The 18,308-nt window shown below is 48.7% G+C and overlaps 1 protein-coding gene across 3 annotated transcripts; it reads left to right on the forward strand.

Annotated features, from left to right (window-relative positions):
- Positions 1 to 7,412: 7,412 nt before the first annotated feature.
- On the forward strand, positions 7,413 to 17,272 carry Znf8 (zinc finger protein 8). Of its 3 annotated transcripts, none has more exons than XM_070000734.1 (4): positions 7,413 to 7,673; positions 12,942 to 13,068; positions 13,523 to 13,615; positions 15,143 to 17,272. In XM_070000734.1, the coding sequence occupies exons 1-4, from the start codon at positions 7,608 to 7,610 to the stop codon at positions 16,579 to 16,581; spliced, it is 1,725 nt and encodes a 574-aa protein (XP_069856835.1). In that variant the 5' UTR covers positions 7,413 to 7,607; the 3' UTR covers positions 16,582 to 17,272. The 3 variants fall into 3 exon arrangements, with proteins under 3 accessions (XP_069856835.1, XP_069856836.1, XP_069856837.1); XM_070000735.1 differs by lacking the exon at positions 7,413 to 7,673 and adding an exon at positions 8,940 to 9,001; XM_070000736.1 differs by lacking the exons at positions 7,413 to 7,673; positions 12,942 to 13,068 and adding an exon at positions 14,846 to 14,949 and having other exon boundaries at positions 13,086 to 13,615.
- Positions 17,273 to 18,308: the final 1,036 nt, after the last annotated feature.

Here is an 18,308-nt window from a genome sequence, read left to right on the forward strand (position 1 = left end):
TACCACTAAGCCACATTCCCAGCCCTAGGGCCTCCATTTGATACCTACTTTTGACTGAGACTTTCTCCTGGTTACTAAACGTGTGTGATGTTGCTACCTGCAACCTGAGTCAGCATGAATGGATACCCAAGCCAAGGAAATGAGAAAAGACAGAGATAGTAGGGACCAACGGTTTTAGTGTGTATTGGCTTTTGAATCACAAGTTCCCCTATACAAACTTATTTATTAGGCTTAGTACAGGGAAGGTTACCGTGGGCATGTGCGGAAATCATAGCATCTATATTATTATAATCATAGAGTCAAAACTGAATAACTAGCTCTCATTGTCTTGGGAGCAAAGACTGCAACCCAGGCATAATTCACACATGTATTTTACTTTGTCTTGGTCCAGCTCTTAGCCATTCCACACTATCTGAATAGATGGCCTTCCAGCCTCGTAACTCTTTCCAGAGCTGTCTTTTCACCTTTCCAGGGCCAATTCTCAGCATTTTAAGTACTAATGAGACGGCCTTCCAACCTCTGAACCCTTTCCGGGTCTGACAGCTCTGCTTCAGTGTTCCCTACAGTGTGAGGTCCCACTTCAGGACTCTACCTTTGTTCTTCTGAGTAAACATCCTAGGGATGTGAGTTAAGTGGTAGAGGCTGTGAGTTCAATCCCCAAACCATAATAAGCACCTTCAACTCCATAGCCCAAATAGGCTGAGAGGGGCTCTTCACAGCCTTTTCTCCAGATCAGAGTAGAAGCCATGAGGCCAAGTGCCTGGAAAATGATGGGAGCATCAATACCCTATGCCTTCTCATGCATCTGTCAAGGTGCTATGATGGCCCAAAGACATTTCAACACCCTGATAGTGTGTATAAGTTTCTTTGTGATGGTACTTGAACTTGCCCTGTGATATGTTAGCCAAGAAGTAACTCCACATAATTTCAAGAATGAAAAGAAGCCGGCACCTGTGGCTCACGCCTGTAATCCTAGATACTCAGAAGCCTGAGATCAGAGTATAGCAGTTCAAAGCCAGCCCGGGCAGGAAAGTCCATGAGACTCTTTTTTTTTTTTTGGTCGGTAGTGGGACTTGAACTCTGGGCCTGGGCGCTGTCCCTCAGCTCTTCAGCTCAAGGCGAGCGCTCTACCACTTGAGCTACAGCGCCACTTCCGGTTTTCTTGTGGTTTATTGGAGATAGGAGTCTCACAGTCTCTCCTGCCCGGGCTGGCTTTGAACCGCGATCCTCAGATCTCAGCCTCCTGAGTAGCTAGGATTACAGGCGTGAGCCACCAGTGCCCGGCTAGTCCATGAGACTCTTATCTCCAATAAACCATTCTAAAACCAGAAATGGAACTGTGGCTCAAGCGGTAGAGCGCTCGCCTTGAGCCGAAAAGCTGAGGGACAGTGCCCAAGCCCAGAGTTAAAGCCCCACCACTGACCCCCCCCCCAAAAAAAATCATTTTTCACAGACAGGTTTCAGCCATATTTGACTCTTGCCCAGACTGTCTGGGATTACTGTGCCTCCACTCCTGGTTTGTTCTATAAGATGGTTTCACTGGATTTTTGCCATGGCTGGACCCTGCTATCTGCTTTCCAAATAAGTAGTACAGTCAGGACCCATATGTTGCCCTTGAGGGAATTTCTGAGCAGGGAGCCTCTTCACACTCAGCATTCAGGTCTAGCTCACCACTAAAGGTCCAGCATCTTCTGCAGCACAGTAATGAGATCAACAGATGCTGTCAGATACCACAGAAGTGCATGTGTTGCTTCATTCATAACTCCAGACAAACTCAAGCTAAGCATTTTCTTCCTGATTTATTGCTAAGAAGCAAAGGACTTCTGTGAACTCACTATACAATAAAACTCAGACATTAGTCAGTGCCTAAGGGAACACAACTGCTGGGGATTCTGTTGAGTCAATCCTGGGCTAACATTAATTTGTTTGGTGTGTATGGTTCATGCCTGTAAGCTCTGAGGCTTGAGATTCAAAGTCAGCCTGGACAAGCAATTTCCAGAGTCTATTCCCAATTAACCAACAAAAAGCCAGGAGTGCCAGCCTTGAGCAAAAAAGCTAAGTCAGTGCACAAGGCCCTGAGTTCAAACTCCAGTGCTCACACCCACACACACACAAAAACACACAGTACTTGGCGGATAGTTCCATGGTATAGCACTTGCCTAACATATTCAAAGCCCAGGAGGGGAAACATAGATAAAAATAAGAACTAATAAGTAGGTATTAACTTTGAGATGCTCTTAGGAGTTAAAAAACTAGAACATAAACTGAGATGTTCATCAATAATCTACCCAAAACTCAAGTTAGGATTCCATATTAGTTTCCTGTAACAAGGATAATAAACACCACTCTCCTGGCAATTAAAACAATAGAATCTTATTCTCTCAATGTTCTAGGTACCAGACATACAAAATCATTATCCAGGATGAAGTTAACTTGTCAATGGATCTCCACACTTTTCGATGTCTCTGAGTGGAAGATCTGTTAATTTCCAGTCTTCTGGCCAGTGTATCATTGGCTTGTAAACCTACTGCTCAAATCTTGCTTGCCCCCTGTCAGGCCTGCTCCTCTGTGGGTTAAATTTCCCCCTTCCCCTTCAGCCTCTTCATTTTGCCCAACGTATAGTGCAAGATGAATATCTCAACATCCTTAATTTAATCCTACCTGCAAGAGGAGAATATTGGTTTTTTGTTTGTTTAGTTTTTTGGTTGTGGGCCTGAACTCTGGGCCTGGGCGCTGTCCCTCAGTTCTTCAGCTCAAGGCTAGTGCTCTACCACTTGAGCCACAGCACCACTTCCGGCTTTTTTTCTGCTTATGTGGTGCTGAGGAATCAAACCCAGGGCCTCATGCATGCAAGGCAAGTGCTGTACCACTGAGCCACTTTCCCAGCCCCGAGAATATTGTTGAGTATTAGGATTGCAGTAATCTCATTAATTACAGGATGAATCTAAATAAACATGAGACGTATTTTGGAGGGCATTCAAATGGTTGTAGAGAATATAGGGAAACCTGTTCTGAAATGTGTGTCTTGACAGATGGAGGTCACTGTGGCAAGGCCTCACTCAGTTGTGAGGACAGCTGTGGGAAGTCTTTCAGGTGGAAAGCTAACCTTATTGTACATCAGGATTCACACTGGAGAGAAATCCTATGAATGTGTACTTACACTCCCATGGAAAGTCCTCTGCCCAAGTTCTGACTCTTCTCATACGTAAAAGGATACATGCTCAAGAGAAGTTCTGTTGAGTGTAACCAGTGTGGAAAATCCTTCGTTCAGTGCACTCAACGCAGTGGGCATCTGAGAATTCCATGGGAGAGAGGCCACTACGAGTGTACTCATAGCAGTCAGTCCTTCACAGACAGTCTGAAACATCAGAGAACTCATACTGGACAGCTTTCACTGGGAGGTCCCATGCCCCTTCCCAACAGAGAATTCCTTCTCCATATAAACGTAATGACTGTGGGAATACTTTTGGCAGCGATCTCAGCTCAGAGTGCAGCAGCAGACACAAGCCGGAGAGAAACCATATGGGTAAAATGATTGTGGAAAGGCTTTCAGCGAGAAGATTTCCCTCATTGTGCATTGTCCATCAGATGTCCAGATAATACATTCTGAAAATGAGCAGGAAGATACTTTTGGCAGGATTGGGGTTTAAACCCAAGGCATTAGGTGTGCTAGGCAGGTACTCTTCCACTTGAACCATGTCTTAAGAGCTTTTGTGCTATACTTACGTTTTGCAAAGAGTCTTTTGTTAATGCCCACAGATGGCCTCAAATTGTGATCCTCCTACCTGTGGACCACAGATTGTACCACCCACGCTTGATTTGCTGCCTGATATGGGGTCTTGCTAACTTTTTTTGCCCAGGTTGTCCTTGAGACTTCTCCCAATCTCCACCTCCTGAGTTGCTGAGAATACGTGTGTACACCTCTATGCCAAGCTGGAAGATATTTTTGATGAGTTTTAAATGCTTAAGAAGATCTTGCACAAAAAAAGTTGGTGCTGAGTGACAAAATACAAAGGCAGACGTTTTCAAATGTAATGTAAATCAGCAATTAAAACCACAAACTGAGGGGCTGGGTGGGGGCTGGGAAGGTGGCTCAGTGGTAGAGTGCTTGCCTTGCATGCATGAGGCCCTGGGTTTGATTCCCCAGCACCACATAAGCAAAAAAAGAAAAAAGCCAGAAGTGGCGCTGTGGCTTAAGTGGTAGAGCACTAGCCTTAAGCTGAAGAGCTGAGGGACAGTGCCCAGGCCCAGAGTTCAGGCCCCACGACTGGACCCAAAAAAAAAAACAAAAAACACAAATTGATCTGGGCATCAGTGGCTCACGCCGGTAATCTTAGCTACTTAGGAGGCTGAGATCTGAGGATCACAGTTTGAAGCCAGCCTGGGCAGGAAAGTCTTGAGCCACAGTGCCACTTCCAGGGTTTCATGTGAGCCATCTACCACTAAGTCATATCTCCATCTATCTTTTTTTTTTCTTTTTTTTTTGCCAGTCCTGGGGCTTGAACTGAGGGCCTGGGCACTGTCCCTGAGCTCCTTTTACTCAAGGCTAGCACTCTACCACTTGAGCCACAGCACCACTTCTGGCTTTTTTTTGGGGGGGGGGGTCCGGTTGTGGGGCCTGAACTCTGAGCCTGGGCGCTGTCCCTCAACTCTTCAGCTCAAGGCTAGCACTCTACCACTTGAGCCATAGCGCCACTTCCGGCTTTTTTTTTTTTGCTTATGTGGTGCTGAGGAATCAAACCCAGGGCCTCATGCATAAAAGGCAAGGGCTCTACCACTGAGCCACCTTCCCACCCTATTTCTGGTGTGTGTGTGTGTGTGTGTGTGTGTGTGTGTGTGTGTATGTGTGTGTGTGTTATGGTGCTGAGGAATCGAACCCAGGGCTTCATGCATGCAAAACAAGCCACCTTCCCAACCATCCCTGCCCATCTTATCTCGAATTAAATAACAGAAAAAGCTGGAAGTGGCACTGTGGCTCAAGTGGTAGAACGCTATCCTTGAGTAAAAGGAGCTCAGGGACAGCACCCAGGCCCTGAGTTCAAGCCCCAGGACTGGAAAACACACATACAAACACACACACACACACACACACACACACACAAATTGGGGAATAATTCAGGGTAGGAAATCTTCCAGAATTATCATTTTCTTTTTTTAATTAAGAAGTTGTACAAAAGGGCTTCAATTCAACTTAACAGTTTATGAGTCTAACTCATCTTGACCAATGTCATTTCTTCCATGTTCTCCCTGACTCTTCCCACATTATTACTACTACTGCTATTATTATTGTGGTTGCTGCTGCTGCTGCTGCTGCTGCTGGGGATTGAACCCAGGGTCTTGGATATACCAAGCAAGCATTAATTACTTGAGTCACATCTCCAGCCCCAAATCTGTGTGTGTGTGTGTGTGTGTGTGTGTGTGAGAGAGAGAGAGAGAGAGAGAGAGAGAGAGAGAGAGAGAGAGAGAGAGAGAGAGAGAGAGAGAGAGAGATTCAGGATTAAACTCAGGGCCTAAGCAGTTTCTTGAGCACTTAAGCCATGTCCTCAGTACCATGATGTAAGTCAGTGTTTTCACTTCACTAGCCTTGAGCACAAAGAGGCTCAGGACAACACCCAGACCCTGAGTTCAAGCCCCACAACCGACAAAAAATAGAAGACAGGATTTCAGGTAGCATGTGGCTCATCCCTGTAATCCTAGCTATTGTGGTTTGAAGCCAGCCCAGGCAGGAAAGTCTGTGAGACTCTTATCTCCAATTAACCACCAGAAAATTGGAAGAGGTGCTGTACCTCAAGGTGGTGGAGCACTAGCCTTGAGCATGAAAGCTCAGGGACAGCTCCCAGTTCCAGAACTGGCACCAAAAACAATCTTTTAATAGACTTGGTAGTGATTATAATAGCATAATTTTGAACTTTAATTTGGTTATAATATTATTCCTCCAGCATCTTCTAGAAAACTATACTGCATCTTGAGAAAAATGAGTAGACCAATTTTTCCTGTAAACAAGAGATTCTAGTCTTCTGAGTCATCACATTAAGGATATCTCCTCTACCTAAAACCACAGCCTCCCTTAATTTCCACCCATGCCTAAAAACCTGCTCCTCCTCCTCGTACAACCGCAGTGCCCAACCGGGGCCCTGAAGGAGAGGTGTAGAGTAAGGTGCCTAGCAGGGAGCGAGGATGCTGGGAGTTTAACAGGGGCAGACACCTCAGTATGTTCCCAACTGTACTTCCAGTGCAGTAACTCATCACTTTACTTAACGCGCTTTCCGATATGCAAGGTTTAAATACGTTCTCCCCCTTTTTTCTTTCTCTCAGGAATTCAAGAAGGTCACCACACCCCTTGCCTTATCTTGCTGACCATAGGAATGATGGACCATCTAAACAGAAAGACATACAACTCTGCAGACGGCCCGGACATCAGGAAAGAGCAGTCCCCAGTCCTGCCTCGGCACAAGATAGGGAAGCTGCTGGGCTTTTACTTAAAAATCTGCCCCATCCAGGCCCAGAGTTCAAGCCTCAGGACCGACCAAAAACAAAACAAAAAAAATGTTTATTTGAGCCGGGCGCTGGTGGCTCACGCCTGTAATCCTAGCTACTCAGGAGGCTGAGATCTGAGGATCGCGGTTCAAAGCCAGCCCGGGCAGGAGAGACCGTGAGACTCCTATCTCCAATAAACCACCAGAAAACCGGAAGTGGCGTTGTAGCTCAAGTGGTAGAGCGCTCGCCTTGAGCTGAAGAGCTGAGGGACAGCGCTCAGGCCCAGAGTTCAAGCCCCACGACCGACAAAAAAAAAAAAAAAAAAAAAAAAAAAAAAAAAAAAAAAAAAATCTGCCCCACCCCACCCCACCCCCGCATACACACACGAGGATCGTACTCCTTCCCATGAGTTAACCATGCTGGCCCTCGTTTTCCTGGCCAAACCCCTGTGACAATTATTTGTGAACTGCTGAGTTCGGGGCAATCAAATCTTCGACATCACCAAGTTTCTTCTTATCCACTGTGCCTTCCCCTCGAAAGCCTCGCGTTCCCCGTTCCAGACACTCGCCCCTGAAAGCAGATCACATTCCCGGGACGCTGCAAGTTTCCAGCCCATCCGGGGCGCCCCAGGTCTCCGCTCAGTCCTTCCAGGAAGCGTGGGCTGACATTCAACAGCGGGTGCCGCCATTCCCATTACTGCTTACGTCCCGGCCCTAGGCGGAGGAGCTCAGGGGGAAAAGGTCGATCCCTGTACCCCAGCCCCTGCGAGCCCGAATCCCCGGGGGAGGGGCCAAGGCCCGAGGCTGCCTACACCCAGTCTAGCCAGGTAGCGGGAGGCGGCTGGATTCGGTCTGGCTTCCTCATTGGCTGAAGGTCCAACGAGCAGTAGCTCCCATTGGCTGTGGGACAGAAAGCCTCCCATTGGTCTACAACATGGAGAGCGGAGACTCTCATTGGTCCAGTGCTGCGGCGCGGCGCGCGGCCTTCTGGGAGTTGTGGTCTTGAGGTCCCTGGCACGGCCGCCATTGTCTGGCCGGCCGCTGGTCTGGTGGTCCCCCTTGGTGGGTGAGACAGCACGTTTGCTCGAGGGTCGTCGCTCTGGGTGCCTGTGCTCGACCCACCGGCCCAGGATGGACCCCAAGGACCTAGCGGCCGCGGTGACCATGGCCGCGCCTCCGCCGGCGGCACGGCTTCAGGTAACGGTCCTCCGGGCTGTGGGCTCCGGGCCTAGCGCCTCCCGCGGACACTGCATCCCCGCGGCGGGGCGTGACGGGAGACCCGCCGTAGCGTCCGTCCCACCTGGGGAACGGGCTCGGATCCGGAGCCCGGCCCCCGCCCCGGTGCCCCTGCCTCCTGCCCTCCCGTGGCCCAAGTCCGTGGCCCGGAAGCAGAGCGAAGCCTCCGCCCTCCCGCCCGCAGCCGTGACGGGCGCCCCCGCCAGGCGCGGAGGGGCCGGGGCCCTGAGGCCCTCCCGCGGATGAGCACGGAAACTTCCGGCCAGCAGCGGCCGCGTGAGTGTTCGATGGTCACGTGCGGGGTGTGCTGTGGGTGTGCAAGGTCCCAGGCCCTCAGCGCTGGCGTGGCTCGGCGACCTGCTCCCCACGTAGTACTCTGCAGCAGTAACTGGAACAACCGTGCTCCTCCGCCTTGAGTGCCCAGCACGTCCTGGCGTGTGCGAGCTTGGCGTGTGCACGGGTGTGTGTGTGTGAGAGTGCGCGCGTGCGCGCGCCCAGGGCTAGACTGTTAACAGTTACAGGTTGTGTGTGTGTCGGGGAGGGAGTGCATTTCCGATGGAGTGCCCAGGGTTAGATAATTAAGTTACAGGTTGTGTGTGTGTGTGTGTGTGTGTCTGTCTGTCTGTCTCTCTGTCTCTCTGTCTATATGTCGGTTGTGGGGTCTGACTGGGTCTGGATGCTGCTCCTTAGCTCTTCAGCTCAAGGACAGTTACAGATTGTGTGTGTCTGAGAGAGAGAGAGAGAGAGAGAGAGAGAGAGAGAGAGAGAGAGAGAGAGATGGGGCCTGAACAAGGACAGTTACAGGTTCTGTGTGCCTGTCGTCTGTCTGTCTGTGTGTCTGTGTGTCTATGTGTCTATGTGTCGGTTGTGGGGCCTGACTGGGTCTGGGTGCTGCTCCTCAGCTCTTCAGCTCAAGGACAGTTACAGGGTGTGTGTGTGTATGTGTGTGTGTGAGAGAGAGCGAGAAAGAGAGAGAGATAGGGCCTGAACTCTGTCCCTCAGCTCTTCAGCTCAAGGACAGTTACAGGTTCTTTTTTTTTTTTTTTTTTTTGGTCGGTCGTGGGGCTTGAACTCAGCCTGGGTGCTGTCCCTCAGCTCTTCAGCTCAAGGCAAGCACTCTACCACTTGAGCTCCAGCACCACTTCTGGTTTTCTGGTGGTTTATTGGAGATAGGAGTCTCATGGTCTCTCCTGCCCCGGCTGGCTGGTTTTGAACCGCGATCCTCAGATCTCAGCCTCCTGAGTAGCTAGGATTACAGGCGTCAGCCACCAGCGCCCGGCTACTTACAGGTTCTTAAATGTTTGTTATCCTAGGTTTGCATGACATATGGCCCCACCATATTCTTGGTAGGCAGAGAGCAGTAAGGAAGGCTGAAAAGTGTGTGATCTGATCCTGTATAATAAATAACCCCCAATTTTAGTGATGTGACACCATACCTCAGTTTCAGATGTGTAGCAGCAGTTCACCAATCCCAGAATGACTTAGCTAGTGGATCTGACTCAGGCTCATAAGGTTAGAATCAATTGTTAGCCTCGCCATTGTCTCCTGAGACGACTGGGGCTGCTGGGGCCACCTTCAAGATGGCACTCATGGTGACTATTGGCCAAGCCCTCTGTTCTTCTCCATGTAGACCCTTCTGGGTTTCCTCACAAAATGCTGCCTGGTTCCCACTGCATGAGTTGTCTGTGGAGAGCACTGCCACCTCAGTTCAGAATGCACAGTTCCATAGACTCTGTCACTTGGCCCTGCTGAGTGCAGGAGTTCACAGTTGGTTCCATAGACTCCTGTCACTTGGCACTGCTGAGTGAAAGAGTTCACAGTTGGTTCCATAGACTCCTATCACTCAGGAGTGCAGGAGTTTACAGTTATTTCCATCGACTCCTGTCACTGGGCCTTGCTTAGTGCAGGAGTTAGTTATTTCCACCATATCCTGTCAGTCCACCTTGTTGAGTGCAGGAATTCACAGATATTTCCATAGACTCCTGTCACTTGGCCCTACTGAGTGCAGGAGTTCACAGTTATTTCCGTAGTATCCTGTCAGCCAGCCTTGCTGAGTGCAGGAGACCACATGTCATCTGGAAATGATAGGTACTCATCTTGGAGGTCGCCACCACAGGAGGAAGAGCCAAATTTGCAAGGCTTTGAGGTTAAGTACATTGGTTTCTATGGTTGCTATAACAAGTCCTTATACACTCTGTGGCTTAAGATACTACACTTTCTGGGACTGGAAATGTGGCTCAGTGGTAGAGGGCTTGCCTAGCATGCATGATGCCCTGGGGTCAAATCCTCAGTACCACATAAACAGAACAGGCTGGAAGAGGCACTGTGGCTCACGTGGTAGAGTGTTAGCCTTGAGCAAAAGAAGCTCAGAGACAGTGCCCAGGCCTTGAGTTCAAGCCCACAACCTCCAAAAAAGAAAAAAAAAGTCCCATAAAATCAACCTCACTGGTCTAGAATTAAGATGTGAGCAGACACCCTCCTTACTGGTGCTCTAAGGGAGAATGTGTTTCTCCTCTTTTCTACCATAGCTCTAGGCCTGCCATTCCTTACCAGGGCTGGGGGGGGGGGGGGGACAGGAGGAGGGGCACCACTGGCTTTATCAGTCTTCAAAGCCATCAGTGTAACATCTTGGTTCAGTGGTCAAATTGCCTCTGACTTCTATATTAAGTCTCTTCCTTTGCCTATCTTATAAAGAAATTAATGGACTAGAATTGTAGCTCAGTCGTAGATCATTTGCCTAGCATAAAAAAAGCCCTGCCTGTAATCCTAGCCACTCAGGAGGCTAAGGTCTGAGGATCATGGTTCAAAGCAAGCCTAGACAGGAAAATCCATGAAACACTTATCTCCAATTAACCACTGAAAGTGGAGCTGTGGCTCAAAGTGGTTTTGAACAAAAGAGCTCAGGGACAGCAGCCAGGCCCTGAGTTCAAGCCCCAGGGCAGAGGTGGGGATTCCCCAAATTAAGTCACATACCTGGCCCTGAAGGCAGGTGAGTTTCTAATATCCTTTTCTTAGGATATATATTCCTCTTTTTAGGTAGTATGACTTAAGGATCTAAGGGTATTAGTTGGTTCTTGCCGTGTAACAACCTATTCTAAAACTGTGTGTCTTAAAGCAGTAGCAATAGCTGGGCACCAGTGCTTTGCACCTGTAATACTAGCTACTCAGGAGACTGAGATCTGAGTATCTTACTTCAAAGCAAGCCTGGACAGGAAATTCCCAGGTACTTTCTTTTTTTGTCAGCCTGGGGGCTGTCCCTCAGCTCTTCAGATCAAGGCCAGCACTCTACCACTTGAAACACAGTGCCACTTCCAGTTTTCTGTTGGTTTATTGGAGGTACGAGCCTTATGGCCTTTCCTGCCGGGGCTGGCTTTGAACCACGATCCTCAGCTCTTAGTCTCCTGAGTAGCTAGGATGACAGGCGTGAGCCACCCATGCCTGGCTCTCCCAGGTACTTTTATCTCGAATAAACTACCACAAATCCAGAAAGGGAGCTTTTGTGCTTTGAGCACAAAAAAGTCTCAGGGAAGCTGGGCGCTGGTGACTCACGCCTGTAATCCTAGCTACTCAGGAGGCTGAGATCTGAGGATCGCGGTTCAAAGCCAGCCCGGGCAGGAGAGACTGTGAGACTCCTATCTCCAATAAAACCACCAGAAAACCGGAAGTGGCGCTGTAGCTCAAGTGGTAGAGCGCTCTCCTTGAGCTGAAGAGCTGAGGGACAGCGCCCAGGCCCAGAGTTCAAGCCCCACGGCCGACCAAAAAAAAAAAAATCTCAGGGAGGCTGGGAAGGTGGCTCAGTGGTAGAGTGCTTGCCTTGCATGCATGAGGCCCTGGGTTCGAATCCTCAGCACCACATAAGCAGAAAAGGCCAGAAGTGGCACTGTGTCTCAAGCAGTAGAGTGCTCACCTTGAGCTGAAGAGCTGAAAGACAGTGCACAGGCCCAGAGTTCAGGCCCATGACTGACCAAAATAAATAATGAATGAATAAATAAATATCTCAGGGACAGCACCCAGGTCCTAAGTTCAAGCTGCTGCAGGACTGCCCTTCCTCCCCACCAAAAAAAAAAAATAACCACCCATTTCTTCAGCCCAGAAATCTCTTGATTTGGCCTGCTTTCTGTTTCTTAGCCTATATGGTCAGTTACAGGCCAGCTGTTACTGCCTTTTTTGTTGGTGTGGTGGTCATGGGGCTTGAATTCAAGGCCTGGGTACTGTTTGCTCAAGGCTAGTGCTCTGCCACTTTGAGCCACAGTTCCACTTCGTTTTTTCTTTTTTTGTTTGTTTCTTTTTTCTTTTGGTTAATTGGAAATAAGCGTGTCATGGACTTTACTGCTGAGGATGGCTTTGAACCGTGATCCTCAGGTCTCAGCCTCCTTAGCTAAGGTTATAGGTGTGAGCCACTGGCACCTGACTTATTATTGGCTTTGTGTTGATTTTTTTTTCTTTTTTTTTTTTTTCTTTTTTTTTGGTCGGTTGTGGGGCTTGAACTCTAGGCTTGGGTACGGTCCCTGCGCTCTTCAGCTCAATGCAAACGCTCTACCACTTGAGCCACAGTGCCACTTCTGGCTTTTTCTGCTTATGTGGTGCTGAGGAATCGAACCCAGGGCCTCATGCATGCAAGGCAAGCACTCTACCGCTGAGCCTGCACTTCCCAGACCTGCACTTCCCGTTTTCTGATGGTTTATTGGAGATAAAAGTCTCAGAGACTTTCCTGCCTGGGCTGGCTTTGAACTGCAATCCTCAGATCTCAGCCTCCTGAGTAGCTAGGATTACAGGCACTAGCCATTGGTGCCCGCGATTTTTGTTGTACTTGTTGCTGATCGTGGGGTTTGAACTCTGGGCTTGGGCCTTATCCCTCAGCTCTTCAGCTCAAGGCGTGCACTCTACCACTTGAGCCACAGCACCACTTCCAGTTTTCTAGTTGTTTATTGGAGAGTCTCATGGAGTTTCCTGCCTGGGCTGGCTTTGAACCTCAGAGATCCTCAGATCTCAGCCTGCTGAGTAGCTAGGATTACAGGTGTGATCCACCAGCACCCTGCTCTTTGTGTTGATCTTAATAGATATTTTCACTTGTAGTAGCCCAGTATATGCCCAGTGCTACCTGGATACCACATCACTCAGAATGACCCTCTCTCAGAACACTTGCCTGCCCTATTTTTCCCTTCCCCATTTTTCCACCAGAAAGCATTGATGGGACTGGTCCAACTGATTGAGAATGTGATATTTCAGGAGCCAGTGACCTTCCGGGATGTAGCCGTGGACTTCACCCAGGAGGAGTGGGGACAGCTGGACCTTACCCAGAGAACACTGTATCGTGAAGTGATGCTGGAGACCTTCCGGCACCTGCTGTCTGTGGGTAGGGCCCACTTCTCAAGCCTCAGTGACTGACTCCTCCTAAGTTGTAGGTTGTAAGCCCCTGGCAGGGGACATTACCTAAGTGTCATTTCCTGTGGGGCACAAGTGCAGAAGAAGAGGGAGTCAGGGCTGGGAAGGTGGCTCAGTGGTAAGCGTTTGCCTTGCATGCCTGAGGCCCTGGGTTCGATTCCTCAGCACCACATAAGCAAAAAGAAAAAAGCCAGAAGTGGCGCTATGGCTCGGTAGAGCACTAGCCTTGAGCTGAAGAGCTGAGGGACAGTGTCCAGGCCCAGAGTTCAGGCCCCACGACCAGACCCAAAAAAAAAAAAAAGAAGAAGAAGAAGAGGGAGTCGGATGTCCATGAGTCTTTATGGTCAGGAGTCTGGTCTGTAACCTGAATTAGCTCATTCCCTCCAGAGTAGCTTCCAAAATCCTGTGTCTCTTCCTGTGTCCAGGTCCTGAGCTTCCCAAACCCGAAGTCATCTCTCAGCTGGAACAAGAGGCTGAGTTATGGATAGAGAGAGGAGTCACCCAGGGCTATAATCCAGGTAAGAGCTCACCAAATGGGTACCCCAAACAAGGCATCATAGGCCACTAGAGATACCACAGAAAAGACAGTGTTGGAGCACTCAAGACCACCCTCTTTCCGGGCCCAGTCACATGTATAGGCAGGCCCTCACACTCCCTCCCCCCCCCCCCCCCCAGCCCAGGCCTTCCTACTACGTGTCAACTCTGGGCACTGACTGCACACTCCTTAAGTGACTGGACACATGACATGTACAGGGCAAGGTGCAAGCCAGGGTCTCCAGGTATCCACACTGGATCTCTAGTGCCAGTTCTTTTTTTCTTTTTTGTCATGGGTCGTGGGTCTTGAACTCTGGGCCTGGGCACTGTCCCTGCACTCTTCAGCTCAAGGCAAATGCTCTGCCACTTGATCTACAGTGCCACTTCTGGTTTTCTGAGTGGTTTATTGGAGATGAGAGTCTCACAGACTTTTCTGCCCCGACTGGCTTTGAACTGTGATCCTCAGATCTCAGCCTCCTGAGTAGCTAGGATTATAGGAGTGAGCCACTGGCACTGGGCTTCTAGCGCCAGTTTTGTGAGTTATTGGGTCATTATAAAAAGGCAATCAAAAAAAAAGAAAAAAAAAAAGAAGGCAATATTCAGGCATCGGTGGCTGATGCCCGTAAACCTAGATACTCAGGAGGCTGAGATCTAAGGATTGCGGTTCAAAGCCAGCCCGGGCAGGAAAGTCAGTGAGACTCCTATCTCCAATAAACCACTCAGAAAACCAGAAGTGGGGCTGTGGCTTAGGAGGCAGAGCACTCACCTGGAGCTGAAGAGCTGAGGGACAGCGCCCAGGCCTAGAGTTCAAGCCCCACAACCACAAAAAGAAGAAGAAGAGGAAGGGGGAGAGAGGAGGCAATAGAGGTAGAGCCAGAAAAGGTAATATGACAAAATATAAGGGCCAGTTAAAGATGCTACAGGGAGCCGGGCGCCAGTGGCTCATGCCTGTAATCCTAGCTACTCAGGAGGCTGAGATCTGAGGATCTCGGTTCAAAACCAGCCCGGGCAGGAAAGACTGTGAGACGCCTATCTCCAATAAACCACTAGAAAACCGGAAGTGGCACTGTAGCTCAAGTGGTAGAGCACTCACCTTGAGCTGAAGAGCTGAGGGACAGCGCCCAGGCCCAGAGTACAAGCCCCACAACTGACAAAAAAAAAAAAAAAAAGTGCTACAGGGCTGTCTCTTCTCTGTTCTTCCCTTGAGCCTCCAGGAGGAGCCAGCCCACCCACGTCTGGGTTTAAGGACTTTAGTATTCCAGATAACACATGTGTTACTTAACAGAACTGTGTTTGTGGCAGGTTGTGACAGCATTAGGTAAGAAGTATTTTTTTTTATTATTATTACCATCTCCTAGCCCAGGAATGAAGCTGTTTTAGGGCAGGGTACTTGGTGTCATAATGAGAATCAGCACTTGTCTAGCAAGATCAACAGCAGAGATCTGAGATTTTTTTTCCCACAATTTCTCATAATTCCTGGGGTTTTTTTGTTTTTGTTTTTGTTTTTTCAGTTTGGGCACTTGGACCCGAAGGCTACATGTTCCTCAAGTCTCAGGGCCTTCCCAAGGAGGAGCCATTCCCTCATACAGAAAGGAAAGAGCTCCTGAAGGAGACTCCACGGCCTCCCATGATGGTGGGGGCCCAGGAGTGTGAGGGCCAGCTCCAGTCTCTGAGTCAGGACCCAGCTAACCTGAGGCAACTGGAATTGGGCCTCAAAGATGGACCAGTTCAAAGTCAAGACTATGAAAGTCACAGACAGGAAAACTGTGTCTTGCGTTCCAATGTAGATCCATTCCTAGAGATTTCTAGGAGAGAATATTTCTGTACTTATGACTCACAAGTTAAAAACTCAGAACACAACTCAACCTTAGTCAGTCAGCGGCCGGCAGACCTCCCAGGAACACAGCCCTGTAACAACAAAGAGTGTCACAGAGCCACTGAGCAGACTGTCCCTGCTACGGAACTCACAAGGAGCCCAGTGCTGGATAAACCCTACAAATGCACTGACTGCGGGAAGTCATTTAACCACAATGCACACCTCACGGTACACAAGAGGATTCATACAGGAGAGAGACCTTACATGTGCAAAGAATGCGGGAAAGCCTTCAGTCAGAACTCTTCCCTCGTTCAACACCAGCGAATCCACACTGGAGACAAGCCCTATAAGTGTGCTGAGTGTGGAAAGTCTTTCTGCCATAGTACACATCTCACTGTCCACCGTAGAATTCACACTGGAGAAAAGCCTTATGAGTGTCAGGACTGTGGGAGGGCCTTCAATCAGAACTCATCACTTGGCCGGCACAAAAGGACACACACTGGAGAGAAGCCATATACCTGCAGTGTTTGTGGGAAATCCTTCTCTCGGACCACCTGTCTCTTTCTGCACCTTCGGACTCACACTGAGGAGAGGCCCTTTGAGTGTAACCACTGTGGGAAGGGCTTCAGACATAGCTCCTCTCTGGCTCAGCATCAGCGAAAGCATGCTGGGGAGAAGCCCTATGAGTGCCAACAGCGGCTGATTTTTGAGCAGACACCAGCTTTCACCAAGCACGAGTGGACAGAAACCCTTGGCTGTGCCCCACCTTTAAGTCAGGATGAAAAGACTCACCGGAGTGACAAGCCCTTTAAATGTAATCAGTGTGGGAAATGTTTCATTCAGAGTTCTCATCTCATTCGACATCAGGTAACTCACAGCAGAGATGAGCCCCATGGGCGCACAAGAAGACGTGAACGGTCCTGTGGTCAGAAGGCCCAGCTTACTCATCATCAGCAGTCCAATTCAGCAGAGGACCCTGGGGGCCAGGCAGAAGCAGGACAGCCAGCAAGCAAGGCTCTGGCCTTGTTTGACATCCATGAAATCATGCAGCAGAAAAATCCTGTTCATGTTATTGGGGTAGAAGAACATCCTCTAGGGGCTTCCAAGATACTTGACTTCAAAGAATCAACGTAGGAGTTCTTCAGAAAACATTTGAACCATAGGTGCACATGTGGTAAGTCCACAGGATGTATTCATGTGACAAGAGGGGCTGGGGCAGAAATGGCCGAGTGATCCTTGATTTTGTATGTAAGTGGTACGTCCTAGACACCTACGGTTGGTGATTCTCAAACCTATCAGACCCACTGCCCACTTTGCAGCAGGTATCTGTGTGTGTGTGTGTGTGTGTGTGTGTTTGTGTTTATGTGTTTACGTGTGTGCGCGTGCACATGCCAGTCCTAAGGCTTGAACTCAGAGCCTGGGTATGATCCCTGAGCATTTTTGCTCAAGGCCAATGCTCTACCACTTGAGCCACAACTCTACTTCCTGATTTTGGGTGCTTAACTGGAGATAAGAGTCTCATAGACTTTCTTGCCCATCCTGACTTCAAATTTCAGTCCTCAGATCTCAGCTTCCCGAGTCGCTAGGATTACAAACATGAGTCACTGGTTCCTAGCTCCAACAGATCTCTTACAGTGTTTCCTCCATTACCCTGAAGTGAGCTCACCAAGGCAGAACATTCACACAGGTGTATCTAGACAAGTCAGTGTGTGGAAAGGAAAAGAGGGTGGGGAGGGCTGGCTTTCACTACATCTTTTTATATTTTTGGAAATTTGAAACATGTATAATATTACAGTTCATAAAATAAATTTAAATTTAACAAAAAACTTCCAGATTGTTTTATAATTCATTTTATTTACTGTCTGCCTCCCCCTACTAGAATGTCCACAGAAACAGGGACTGCTGTGTGGCTTTGTCACATCCAGTCTGTGTATACAAGTGTTATATAACCAACTACATGTTAAACAGCTTCAACGCTTTCACCAAAAATGAAAAATGAGTCAGGCAGCCATAGTTCGCACCTGAACTTCGATCTACATAGGATGCTAAGAAATGAAGATCAGTTTAAAGCCAGCCAGCTCAAAACAAATCTGGGAGACTTATCTCCAATTAGTCACTGAAAAAAAATCAGAAGTGGAGCTGTATCTCAAGTGGTAGAGATATAGCCTTGAGCAAAAAAGCTCAGGGACAGCATCCAAGCCCTGTATGTCTTAATGAACACATCAATTTCCAAGTTACTTTATTAATTCTCTGTATCAGTCAGCACAACGTATGTTGTATATGAAATCTTTCTATATAAGTGTGTCCAGCAGGTGAGCCCCTCACATACATCTTCCAGGTACTCGGTCTGCTTCTGTAGTGTGTATGAGAAGAAACATGCAGCCATTCGGAAAGCAAACTCCTATCAGTTCTCCTAAGGAGAGCCAACATAAACATCTTCCAGAATTCAGTCTCTAACTGTAGCCATCGGCTTGTGTAGCTGTTTATGCATAAACTTCAGTACAAAACTGGTTCCTGGGGCTGGGAAGGTGGCTCAGTCAGTGGTAGAGCGCTTGCCTTGCATGCTTGAGGCCCTGAGTTCGATTCCTCAGCACCATATAAGCAGGGAAAAAAAAAGCCGGAAGTGGCACTGTGGCTCAAGTGGTAGAGTGATAGCCTTGAGCTGAATTGCTGAGGGACAGTGCCCAGAGTCCAGACCCCATGACCAGACCCAAAAAAAAAAAAAAAAAAAGACAAAAAACAAAACTGGTTCCTCTGTCACTCCATATTTCACTAGTTGCAGTGATATCATGACAGAAAGTCCTACGGTGGGTCTGAGGTGGCTGAAAGGACGTTTATTCCTGTGATCATCTAGCTGTGGT

Source organism: Dipodomys merriami, unplaced genomic scaffold (assembly GCF_024711535.1).
Source record: "Dipodomys merriami isolate MVZ:Mamm:240054 unplaced genomic scaffold, mDipMer1.0.p SCAF_57, whole genome shotgun sequence".
Lineage (NCBI taxonomy): Eukaryota > Metazoa > Chordata > Mammalia > Rodentia > Heteromyidae > Dipodomys > Dipodomys merriami.

Excerpts from the sequence above, each read along its gene's own strand:
- Znf8 (XM_070000734.1), top strand. The coding sequence starts at position 7,608 with ATGGACCCCAAGGACCTAGCGGCCGCGGTGACCATGGCCGCGCCTCCG. Across the intron at positions 13,069-13,522 it reads CCGGCACCTGCTGTCTGTGG|GTCCTGAGCTTCCCAAACCC; the intron begins GTAGGGCCCACT and ends TCCTGTGTCCAG. Across the intron at positions 13,616-15,142 it reads CACCCAGGGCTATAATCCAG|TTTGGGCACTTGGACCCGAA; the intron begins GTAAGAGCTCAC and ends TTGTTTTTTCAG.